Raw genomic sequence first — 12,052 nt, 5'->3', positions numbered from 1 at the left:
TGCAAACTCCCATGTGGCCAGGTGACCATAGGGCCCCACAGCTGCCCACGTGGGGATGAGAAGGCTCCACTCTGCTTGTTCTGACCAAGAAAGGGCAGTTTGTGATGTGGGAGTCACTGGGCCGACTGACTCAGCCTGAGGGATGCTGCGTGGTGAGCAGTCACCGATGATCGTCAACATATTTAACTTCCTTGTTTAGTTTTTAACAGTGTTATTAAAACCATAAAACACACTGCATCTTCAATAATTAATTCTGCTAATCTTGTTTGTGAAACAGACTCAGCATTAACCGAATAATCAAAACCAAAACCACAGGAGGCACTTACAGAGGGTGTGGGTGCAAATCAGCTCACACTCGTGTACACGCACGTGTGCACACATGCACACATTCTGAGTGTGTTCTACTTCCTCACACCTCCCCCCTCCACACAGCTTAGCTACAGATTGGATTTGTCACCAACTCGCTATTTCCAGGCAGAATCTAATTTGGCTCCACAGCTGTGCGCGCACACATTGCAAACGCGTTTGCTCACCACCTCCCTTCTCAGTGTGTGAACACTAAAAATACACACCACGTACCCTGCCTCTTCGCTTCCAACCCTGGGGACGTAAGCGATGGCCTGGAGCCCGGCCCAGCCCTCCTCACAGCTCAGCACGCAGGCCTGACTTCCGGTAATTAATCAGCACACCCTAATAAATAGCTAATATTCCTACTCGTGCAATCACCACTCGTTGATTAAAACCCATGATGCTAAGGGTGTCCAAAACCCAAGAATGACCGAGCAGTCCAGCTGGAGACCAAATGGGTCTTCATCAACAGAGCCAGAATGAGTCAATGCCGTCCAACAACCCCAAAGAGCCTGGGACCACAGCCTCTATCCGCAGGGTGGAGGTGGGGAGAGTATGGAGGGATGAGGTGGGCAGGGCTACTCACCGGGGGTCCGTCAGCACCGGGCATTCCTGGAAGGCCTGGTTTCCCCAAGGGACCCTAGAACAAACCAGAGACTCCATGAGGAGATGCCCTCCCTAGGCTCACCTGACCTCTCCGTAGGCCCCCAAGGTTACTTTTCAGCATTTCTGCCCACACAGCATTTGCTGAGAAGGGTGGTCAGAGGCGCTGGGTGCCTGGCTGTGAGGCGTGCAGCCATGGTAGCGCCCAGGAGGAGGTGGCTCCACTGTTCTCAGCACCTTCAGGTTTTGCTGTAGGAACAGAATCAGCCCACCAAGTGCCCCCATTCTTCTCCACATCCACCTGCTGCATGCTGGGGCCTGGGGGGCATCATCCAGCCTCCTCTGCTCTTATAGTGCCATGCCTCCTTCAAGTGCTCCCACCACACTGTCCTCCCAGGTCTGTTCACACCAACACCCCAGGGCGGGGCAGGGCATCCCGCAGTGTAAGGCCCACAGCCTCAGCATCCCATAAACAGCAGCTCCTGGAAGGTCCCAGGCCCGGCAGCAGCCCAGCCCTCTGTGTTTCTCAGGCCCCCCGGGGATTCCCATGCACTCACAACCACCCCCTTGGAGGTGTTTTTGCTGGTCACAACCAAGGCGCTTTGAGCTACCTGAACTGTCTTGTGTCTGGTTAAGTGACAAGCTCTAGAAGGGCAAGTGCTTCCAGCTCTTGTTCCAGGGCCTAGGACACAGTAGGCTCTGGAGATACAGTCGGGTTGCCAAATTTAGCAAAACTAAACTAAACCAAAATAAACAACAACAAAACAAGATGCCCGGTTAAATTTGAATTTCAGAAAGACAATAGTTCAAATTTAACTGCATGGCCTATATTTTTGTTCCTTGCTAAATCCAGCAACCCCTATACATACTAGAGAATGAATGAATGAATAAATGTATGAATCAACGAGACACAGATCCAAGATCCTCCTCGTGCTTCTGGCCCAGTTCTTGGCACTCTGAGCTTTGGCGTCTCTTGGGAGCACCAAGATATACATTGAGAGCTGGGGGATACCAGGGGTCCTCCCAGGGTGGGGCCAGGGAATCCACCTGCAGGCGGGCAGTGGCCCACAACACAGCCCAGACCCACCTACCTTTTCTCCTGGAGGACCAATTGCACCCTGGGGGCCTGGAAGACCCTAAGAGGGAGAAAGAGCCAGAAAGGGAAGGTGAGAGTGCTGATTGACTCAGAACCCTCCCCTGCCATCTGTCCATCTTCTCATTGATGTCTCCCTCATCCAGGCACCAACCCAGGTCCTAGTCTCCCTCCAGATAAGGGGAGGGCCTGCAACTTGGAGGGGACAGAGCTCCCCGCTTCCTCCCAGGGCTCGGGACTGGAGACGCACGCCTCCCACGGCCGGATCCCCGTGAGCTGCCTCTCCCAGGCTCACTTACCTGGGCGCCTGGATTACCCTGCTGTCCTGGTGGGCCAGGCTCTCCCTGGGGACCCTACAGGAGACAAGAGCAAAGACACTGAAGGGGGCTCTGGGAACTGTACCCCCTTCCCTGGGTGTCGTGTGCCCCCTCACTGGCCTCCCATCCTTTCAAACTGCTCCCCGCTGCCTGATGCCAAGGGGAAGGGAAAGGCAACGGGGTCCCACCACAGAGAGCAGCCCCAGGACTCGGCGCCTCTGAGGCTGTGGAGGTTGACTGTGATGGAGTGAGCACTAACTCGTTTATGCAAATACGCCCAGACATCCGTCCAGGAAGGAACGTGTGAGAGGAACTGACCAGAAATGATTTATCAGGCAGAAAACTCCCAAGTCACCCCGTCATGCTAAAGTCTCCGGGTGCCACTCACCACTGGAGGATAGGCACCATAGCAGAGGGTCTGCAACCTGCCCTTCATGTTCCCAGCTGATGTGGACAGCGATGGACCTCCCTAGCCAGGCAAGGAGTGTGCCCAGGGAAAATGCCCCTGAAGCCAGGCCACGGGACCCCAGGGACTTACCACACTTCCTTTCGGCCCCGGCTGGCCGTCCATACCCGTGACACCCTGTGTATGATTTTAAGAAGAAAAATATGTAATTGAATGCGAAAGAACTCACAGTGCTCAAGAGGAAAATCCCACTCAACTCAGCTCAGACACCCATCCCACAATGAATCAGAGGACGGGATGCTCTCTGGGGAAGGGAAAGACCTGACTCCAAATCCCTTCCCAGAGGTCACTGATCAGCCCCAGTAACCCTCAGCTAAAGGTTAACTGAGCTGCCAGGCCCCAGTATTCCACAGGGCAGGCCTCAGGTTCTAGAAAACCAGGTCACGAGGCTGGGAAGGCTGAAGGAGGCAGGCCTGGCCCTGGGGAAGCTGCCCACCGGGACACAGCCCCACTGGAATCAAGGGCTTCAGCCTCCTTCCAGAATGTTCACAGAAGCTGCTGGAAGTTCTTTCTAGCAGGGAAGAAACGTGACATCCTGGGTTTCTGCTTATAACTGAAATAGCACATGCTGTCTGCCAGGAGAAAGTGCAGCCAAGGTGAAGCGGAGGCTTGAGGCCGGCAGCCTCAGGCCTCCACCTGCGAGGCCACGCCTGCTGGGGCCGTGTCTACAGCGTCTGAACATCAGTGTCCCGCTCACGCCTCACACTGGCAGCAGGCAGGCATCCGAAGGACCAGCGCAGACTTGCTGCCCCTGTGCCCAAGTGGCCACTGGCTGGGAGGCGGGGTCTCAAAGGCCGAGATGGGGGCAGACAAGCAGGGCGGTGATGGGACTTACGGGAGGTCCGGGAGGACCTGGGGGCCCCTTCGGCCCAAGCAGACCACGTGGCCCCTGTAAGAGGAAAGGGAAAATAAGATTTAAACTCAGGCAGAAATCCCAGCCCTCCTCTCTGTCCCCTATGCCCGCTTGGCCCTGACTCCACCCAGAACCCCAGCTGGTGACTCAGGTCTCCTGGCCTCCCAGGAGCGAGGCCCAGACTCCCTCCCAGCCTGCTGCGCCGCCTCCCTCCACCCCACCCTGGTGTTGGGAACCAGGGGCAGGTGTCTAGAATTGCTGAGAACTCAGGACACCACGGGGCACCCTCAGGGAAAGGGGGGCCTTCAAGCTGACCGGCTCCTCTGCCACTTGCTGGGGCAGGCGAGCACAGATGCTCCCCCAGAGAATCACCACGCAATTACATTCCACTGCACGGAGCCCTTGAGCCCCATCCTCAATACCGGCTCGCTCCTGAATTCCCCTCCGCAGCGACATACGACTGTTTTTATGATATCACAGGGTCCGAGGGTGCGGGCAGGAGAGCATCAGGCGAAACTAGTCCCTGGTGGGAACCCTACGACTGAATGTGCAGAAGGAGGCGTGGGGTACAGATCATTTCCAGGACGCTACTCTGGCCAAGAGCTGGCACACCCTCCCCGGTCGGCGAGGCTCGTGCAGAACAGTCCCCCCCTTACTGCAGGTGGAGTGAGATTCCGGGAGAACTGCCTGCCACAGGGCACTCACATCCCCCACCCACGGGGAATTACAGAGCCTTCACCCCAGGTATGTGGCCTTCAAGTGCGCTTAATTTCGACAACATTTTCAGATTCTGTAGAAGAGAAATCCTTCCCCCGCTCATTGCCTCTTAAATGTTTCCTTCGTTATTTTAATATCTAGTTATAGCAACGTTTCTTGGAAGCTAACAGCCCAGAAGGTATTACTTGGATGTGTGTTAAGGAGAGAGTGGAGTTGATGAATTCTCCTTAGAGGCTAATCAGACATCTGGGGTATAATTTAGTCCCAAATGAGTCTGTAGGCGCCGACCCCTGCCTCCTCTATGCAGTGCCTGCTATATTTCTCATCAATTAGCACCACCCGACGCACGCAGCCGGGCTGACTTGGCTACGAGAAAAGAGATGCTTTAAAGCAACAGTAAATGAATAGTAATTAATGTCCTATCCATCAGGAAATTTGCTCTGGGCCTAAATATATGTCTGCTTAGGGAAGAGCTTTCCCATGCCCAGGGCTGGGGCAGAGTCTGCTGGAGGAATCTGCCTCTGGAAGGGTGGCCATTGAAACGGGCCCAAGCTCAGGCTGATTCAGGCGTGTGACCCCCCTACAATGCCCCTGGACACCACTGTGCTGCCCCGGGACCCCTACAATGCACTCAGATCCCCCACAATGCTCTTGAACCCCCCATGCCGCCCCCGACCCCCTATAATGACCTCCGACCTCCCATGCTTCTCCCTTGACCCCCCACGATGCCCTCGGACCCCCCATGATGCCACTGAACCCCGCCATGTTGCCCCTAGACCCCCTACAATGCTCTCAGACCCCCCACGATGCCCTCGGACCCCCCATGATGCCACTGAACCCCGCCATGTTGCCCCTAGACCCCCTACAATGCTCTCAGATCCCCCACGATGCCCTCGGACCCCCCATGATGCCCCTGAACCCCGCCATGTTTCCCCTAGACCCCCTACAATGCTCTCAGACCCCCCACGATGCCCTCGGACCCCCCATGATGCCACTGAACCCCACCATGTTGCCCCTAGACCCCCTACAATGCTCTCAAACCCCCCACAATGCCCTTGTACCCACCCATGCTGACCCCGGACCCTCCCAATGATGCCCCTGGACCCCCCCAATGCCCTCAGACACCCCACACTGACCCCGGACCCCACCATGATGCCCTCAGACCCTCCACAATGCCCATGGACCCCACATACTGCCCCCGACTCCCCACAATGCCCCCAGACCCCACCACGCTGCCCCTGGACCCCCACAACAACCCTTGAGGGCCATGCTTGCTCCTGTAGGCAGGCTCAGACTTCCTCCTGGAGTTGCCAGCCAGCCTCGCCTGTGCCTCCTCTCTTTGGTTTCCCTGGGAGATGCCTAGGTCCGTCTGTTCTCAGGTCGAGCTCTCTCTCATCTAAGCTCCTGGCTGATCCCAGATTCTGCTCCAGCAGGAGCCTTGGACAAAGCCTTTCTCCACACTGAGCCCCCACCATCCCATTCAGCTCACACACTTACGGGCTCCCCAGGCAGCCCCCTGGGCCCAACTTCTCCGTCGTCACCCTGCAGAGGAGAAAAAAGGCAAGGTTAGAGAAATGAGCTGTTAGCCTGGACACCAGTTTCCCCTCAGTGGTGCACAAGGGTTCTCTGGCTCGGGGCTGCTTCACATATGCCAGGTTTACCAGCTCTGGTACCAGCCGGAAAGGCCTGGAATGTCCTCGCCCCCAGCGAGCTGCTAGGTGTGCAGACACTGCAGGTGAAGCCTGCAGGCTCTGAGATGCCGGCTCAGGAGCTCACATGCCACAGCTCTCCAGAGGGAAAGGCTGGGCAGAAAGATCATCTAATTGAAAGGATTTGGTGACCTTCATGAACGACAGCCTCTGGGGCAGGGCAGGGCATCAGGGGAGAGTCACAAGATCCTCTGGGCCACCCTCTGGGGAACCAGGTGTCCCTGCCGGGGTCCTAAACAGCCTGGAAAGCAAAGCAAAAGGCTTCCTCCTGGCTGCAGAAGGGAATGCCTCCCTGGCTCACCGCTTCACATCCATGGGCTGTTTGCAAACGCTGCCCCTCGCCAAAGCACCACTGCACCTTCCCGCCCGCCTCACACATGCAAGCATGTATGCTGACACACAGCCTGCCTGCACATGCCTACACATACATGGATACATAGACCCTGTATGTGCACATGCATACACAGCAATGCTCACATGCTTGTGCAAACACACACACCCTATGCATGCACAGCCATACACAGCCATACACACCTGTCCACATACACACACACACATGCACACACAGCCATGCCTGCACGCATGCACACAGGTACATGCACTCCCTGCACATACACATGCACACAACCACACATATGCGCACACACACACACACATCCTCTCAATCAAGAAGCACTGACATCTAGAAGGGTCCCTCTTTCCTTCCTCATCTTACAGCAGACTGTGCTGAGGCCCAGACAGGAGCAGGTGCCCCGACCATGTCAGCCTGAAAGCTGGTGAGACAGAAACGCCCCTTGAGCTGCTCCTCTTTCTCACCCTCCAGGGCTCCTTAAAGCTTTTCCCCTAAACACCCCTTACACACAAAGAAGGCGTCTGAGTGACTGTGGTGCCTGCAGGGAGGAGCTTGGAAACCCACAGCCTCGTGCATCCCATGCTCCAGTCCCACTGTGCTGTGGTCCAGAGATCCCACTTCGCCACCACACATAAAGATGGCGTGGCAGATACCAGACCCCGGGCTGTGGGTCCATGCTGAAGAACAGCTCCCTCCCGTGCTCTGGCCCCACGGCCACAGCCACTCGCTCCCCTACCTCCAGGCCCACAGAGGGTTATTTCCAATCCCCCCACCCTCTTCTGCTCCCCCAAATCTCAGCTTTCTGCCACCCGCATGCCTCCAGCTAACTCCTCATCCGGAAGAGATAAGCAGAGACGCCGAGCTCAGTAAACTCTCTGGCCACCTTTCCTCCCAGTGAGGTTTGAGGCACCTGGTCTCCTGCAGTGAGAGCTGAGAGCTGGCCCCGAGCTCCATCCATCAGCAGGACCGATGGAGTAACTAAACGTTGCAGTTAGGGTCTCTCCAATGCCCCGCAGCCTCTTGGCATCTGATCAATCGCTTTGCCCACCGGAATCCCCCTCGGCCTTCTCCCAGCTGGCCCTCCACATGCGGCAGGCCAATCCCACACCATGGGCCCCTCTTCTGCGGTTTTCCTGCCCAAATCACTGAGGAGCAGGGCAGGCAGGAGCAGTCGGACGGACGGCAGAATACCTACCCTTTCTCCATCGTCTCCCGGAGGTCCTGGCGGGCCGGAAGGACCAGGGTCACCCTAGGAAGTGAAAGGGTCAACATCAGCCTCTCCTGAGCTGGTCATGCAGGGCTTGTCCAAGGTCCCACTTTGTTTTTCTCTAATTCTGACAGTAAGATTCCCAAGCTCTCGAAAGACCCTTCCAGAATGGGGGAATTTTCCTTAGGAGATCACGTGTTCCTCAGCCGGGCTAAGGCAGGCTGCAGACTCTCACCCGAGTCTCACCACGATGGCCTGAAGGTAGGAGGGTGCTGGACTGAGCACCCAGCGGGGCAAGGCAGGGCCACACATGTGGGCAGCCTCAGGACACTGAGCCGAGGTCTGAGCTATCCTCAGCCCAAGTGCTCCAGGTGAAGCAGCCTCACACTCACACCCTCAGGGAGCGCCGCCTGCCTGCAGCCTCAGAGCTCGCATGCAGTGGGGGCTCAATATGTACTCATCAGTCATGCAAAAGGGCTGGAGCTGAGTCAGGGATGGCCTTCGTGGCTGTGCCGTTTCCATGTGTTTGTTGGAGAACATAGATGTGACAGCTTTGGATAAATGGCAATGTCCAAGCCCCTTCTCAAGGCATCATGGAGGGCAGCAGGGCGTGCTTGTGTGGGTGTGCGTGTGTGTTTGTGTGCGTGCATGTGTGTATGCGAGTGCACGTGTGTGGGTGGTGTGGGGGTATGTGGGGTGTGTGCATGTGTATGCATGTGTGCATGTAGGGGGATGGGGTGCATATGTGTGTGTATAGGTGTGTGTGTGTATATGCACGTGTGTAGTGTGTGTGCATGTGGGGGTATGGGTGTGCATGTGTGGGTGAGTGTGCATGTGTGGGGTGTGTGCACCTGTGCGTGTATGTGTGCATGTGGGTGAGTGTGGGTATGTGTGGAGCCTGTGCACGTGTGTATGCGTGTGTGGTGGTGTGCACATGTGTGTGTATGGGGGGGTGGTATGCATGTGTGTATGCGTGTGTGGGGGGTGTGTGCGTATGTAGCTGTGTGCATGTGTGTACGTGTGTGTGTGCAGGTGTGTATGCGTGTGGTGGGTGTGTATGCATGTGTGGCTGTGTGCATGTGTGTATGTGTGTGTGCATGTGTGTATGCGTGTGGGGGTGTGTATGCGTCTGGCATGCATGTGTGTATGTCTGTGTGCATGTGTATGTGTGGGGGTGTGTGGGTGTGTATGCATGTGTAGGTGGTGTGCATGTGTGTATGCATGTCGGGCAGGGTGTGTGGGGGTGTGTGTGCGTGTGGGGGTGTATGTGTGGGGGGTGTACGCGTGTGTGCATGTGTGGGTGGTGTGCATGTGTGTATGCCTGTGTACGTGTGTATACATGTGGGGGGGTGTGGGGTGTGTATGCATGTGTATGCATGTGTGGTGTGTGTGCATGTATGTATGGGTGTGGGGGTGTGTATGTGCATGTGTGCCTGGGGAGGGCTGTGCGCGCACATACTCGTGCCTGTATGTCCTCAGTGTGCTAAAATATAAAGGAGCCATCAAAGAAATCTTCACAGAAAGCAGGTCAAAGAACGAACATCCAACAAGCTGTGAAGAGCCCTCATGTCAGGCCCCCAAATGGGCTGAGAAAGCAGGGCGGGCAGCCAGGCCAGGCCTTCCCCACCACGCCTCCTCAACAGGGCAGGAGATTGTAGGCTTTCCATCACGTTGTTATTGAAAGAAGACCACAGTCTATTGAGACAGATTCAAGATTCAAGGGGCTTGGCTGTTGCCGTTTATCCAAAGCTGCCGCATCTGTGTTCTCCAACAAGCACATGGAAACGGCGCAGCCAGTAAGACCCCCAGGTCACTGCACTAGCTCGGGACTCACGGGACACACTTTCAAGTTCATCCACGCCCATTAACAGGGAACGGGGGGACACCTGGCACGTTTTGATGACCTGATTTCCACATGGCCACTTGAGATTGTCCCCGCCCCCCTGGGACCACCACTTTAATATTGCAAAGTGTCCTTGGCCGCCCCTGAAATGGCAGCTGCTTGCATTTCCTGAACTGTTAAAGGACTCCATTAAGCAGATCTCTAAAAGGAAGGGCTCCTTCCCTGCCCGCTTCATGTGCTCCAGGTGGGTAGGCCCATCTGGCTCACTTGTCACAAACTGCAGACAAGAGCCCCCATTCCTTTGGGCTGGCCACCCATCAACAAAGACATCATCTTGGGGCTCACTGTCATTGCTGACTCCCGCGAGGTTTGTATAGTGACTGTTGGAATGGCGGAGACCTGACCCCACAGGAAATCTGAGGCTGCCTGGAAGGAGAAGGGCCTCCTGAGAGACACCTCTGCTGCCCATCGTCATGCCCGTCTCTTACAGAGGAAATACTCACCCTGTGGCCCTTCTCGCCTGGCAACCCAGCCAGGCCATCGAAACCCCGGTCACCCTGCAAAAAGGACAGAAAGGCTGCCTCAGACGCCACCCTGCACACACGGACACCCCGCCTTGGTGTCTACCAAGTGATGGCCACCCCACCTTGGACCATGTTTCACACAGCATCTATGCACCCTGAACCCCACCGGCCAGCCCTCTCCCCATAGGCCCCCGCTTTGCATCTACAATCTCGGCCTCTTCCCCGCAAACACGAACATGGGCTGCAAAGGGGGAGATGACTTTCGTCCCCAAGTCCCAGGCCGCAGGCCCCGATGGGTCCTTAGTCATGCGGTATTTCAGCGACAGCCACAGTGTCCCATGTGTGTGAGTGTCTGCTGCTGATCTCCTCCACCCCAGGGAGGCTCCAGGAGAGCAGGGTCCCGGTGTGTCCTCTCGCAGCTGCATCCACAGTGCCGAGGGGCTGCCCGTGCTCAGGAGGTATGCGTACCCATTGGTGGACGGGCCAGCCAGCACTGGCTACCCTCAGGCATCCTGGCTCTCTGGCCGGCCCCTCTTCTGCATGCCCTGGAGCCCAGGAACAGGGCCCTGTCTCATGGGTGTGCACACCATGTGGGGTGATGTCGATGATGGGACATTTTAGGCTTTCAGCCATGTTGTTAAAAGAAGATCATGGTCTTCTGAGACAGAGTCAACAAGACTGCGTTTCCTCCTGTCACCCCAGGCCACCTTACTAGCTCGGGACTGACGGGATGCACTTCAGAGCTCATCCACACCCGTTAAGAGGGAACAGGTGTAGTTGAGCCCTGGCATTTTTTTGGTGACCGGTCTCCAATCTCCAAATCACAGCTGCTGTCCCCAGGGGCACTCTTCACAGAAGGTCAGTATCTCCCCTGCCCCCTGTGGCCTGGGACAAATGCTTCCAAGAGGTGAGGAGGAGGGGTGAGCCAAGACCGGGGCAATGCTCACAGCAGTGCTGGGGCAGAGAGGTGGATACACTGAGCACAGCAGTGGGCAGGCATGAGTGGCAACAGCAACAGCCGGTGCATGCCTGGTGCAGGCTCGTTCATGCCACACACACAGCCCTGCCTTTAGCCACGGGCAACATCTATTCACCTCCATAACACCCAGGAGCCCCGACTGGACAAGACCCCCTGGCCCCCGCCCTTGCTATATGCCCCGCCTCTGCCCCACACGTGCCTCATCACCTGCACAGCCACAGATGGTTTTCATAGTCGGAATCCCACCCCCATCCCTGCTCGCCACTGCTGGAAGGGAGCAAATTTCTCCCTTACGAAAATGAACTGCAATTGTCACGCTTGCTGGTGAAATTCACCCACCAACCCCATCTTCATGTCAAATGCCAGTGATGGAGCCACCTGTCATCATAATCATAGTCATCACATAACCAGCATTGTGGTCACATCATCATGACCCCAGGGATGTTGATGCCAGGGCACCAGGAGGGTGGCGGGTGACCTACCTTGGGGCCAGTCTGTCCAGGCATTCCTCTGGCTCCGTCACTCCCAGCCCGACCCTGGAACAGAGGAGGCAAAACTGTCAATGCAAAAGAGCCCCTGGTTCACTGAGACCCCCGAGCCATGGTTTTCCATTAAACCAAGTTGAGCGTTCCACTGAAGCCGCGCCCACCCCCAAGGTCACAGCCCGAGTGGCCAGGCTGCTGCGAGGACCCAGATCCAGGAGCCCGGGCGGGGGCTGTTCTGTGCCTCACACCAATGGATGGAACACACGGGACTGGTCTTTCTGGACCACGTCATCCCAGACTGTCAAAGGGGGATCATGCCACCGCCCCTGGGCTTCGAGAAGATGGCACGATGTGGCAGAGGAGACCAGGCTAGAGGAGCTGCGTCAGTCTAGGGGACCGTGAATTTAGGACTCAGGCGAGTGCAGGCCGCTGACCTCACAGACAGCACAGCTCCCTTCCACCATTTGGAGGTCAGAGGAAGGAGAGAAAAGACACATCTGGTTTGTCCACTTGGCTAAGGAAGAGGCCCAGGCCCCAAGTGAGGCCCAGTCTCACT

The 12,052-nt window shown here is 56.7% G+C and overlaps 1 protein-coding gene across 2 annotated transcripts in view; it reads right to left on the bottom strand.

Annotated features, from left to right (window-relative positions):
- The window catches only part of COL5A1 (collagen type V alpha 1 chain), a 210,226-nt gene that overhangs the window by 78,600 nt on the left and 119,574 nt on the right, over positions 1 to 12,052 (bottom strand). For both annotated transcript variants that reach the window (XM_024251846.3, XM_024251845.3), the window contains exons 17-25: positions 11,494 to 11,547; positions 10,012 to 10,065; positions 7,654 to 7,707; positions 5,895 to 5,939; positions 3,663 to 3,716; positions 2,900 to 2,944; positions 2,344 to 2,397; positions 2,043 to 2,087; positions 935 to 988 (exon numbers count right to left, since the gene is read on the bottom strand). In XM_024251846.3, coding sequence (XP_024107614.3) covers positions 935 to 988; positions 2,043 to 2,087; positions 2,344 to 2,397; positions 2,900 to 2,944; positions 3,663 to 3,716; positions 5,895 to 5,939; positions 7,654 to 7,707; positions 10,012 to 10,065; positions 11,494 to 11,547 — 459 coding nt within the window. The remainder of the gene's footprint in view (positions 1 to 934; positions 989 to 2,042; positions 2,088 to 2,343; positions 2,398 to 2,899; positions 2,945 to 3,662; positions 3,717 to 5,894; positions 5,940 to 7,653; positions 7,708 to 10,011; positions 10,066 to 11,493; positions 11,548 to 12,052) is intronic.

Source organism: Pongo abelii, chromosome 13 (genome assembly GCF_028885655.2).
Source record: "Pongo abelii isolate AG06213 chromosome 13, NHGRI_mPonAbe1-v2.0_pri, whole genome shotgun sequence".
NCBI lineage: Eukaryota > Metazoa > Chordata > Mammalia > Primates > Hominidae > Pongo > Pongo abelii.
The sequence above is the reverse complement of the archived record's forward strand: the minus strand, read 5'-3'. Positions and strand labels throughout refer to the sequence as shown.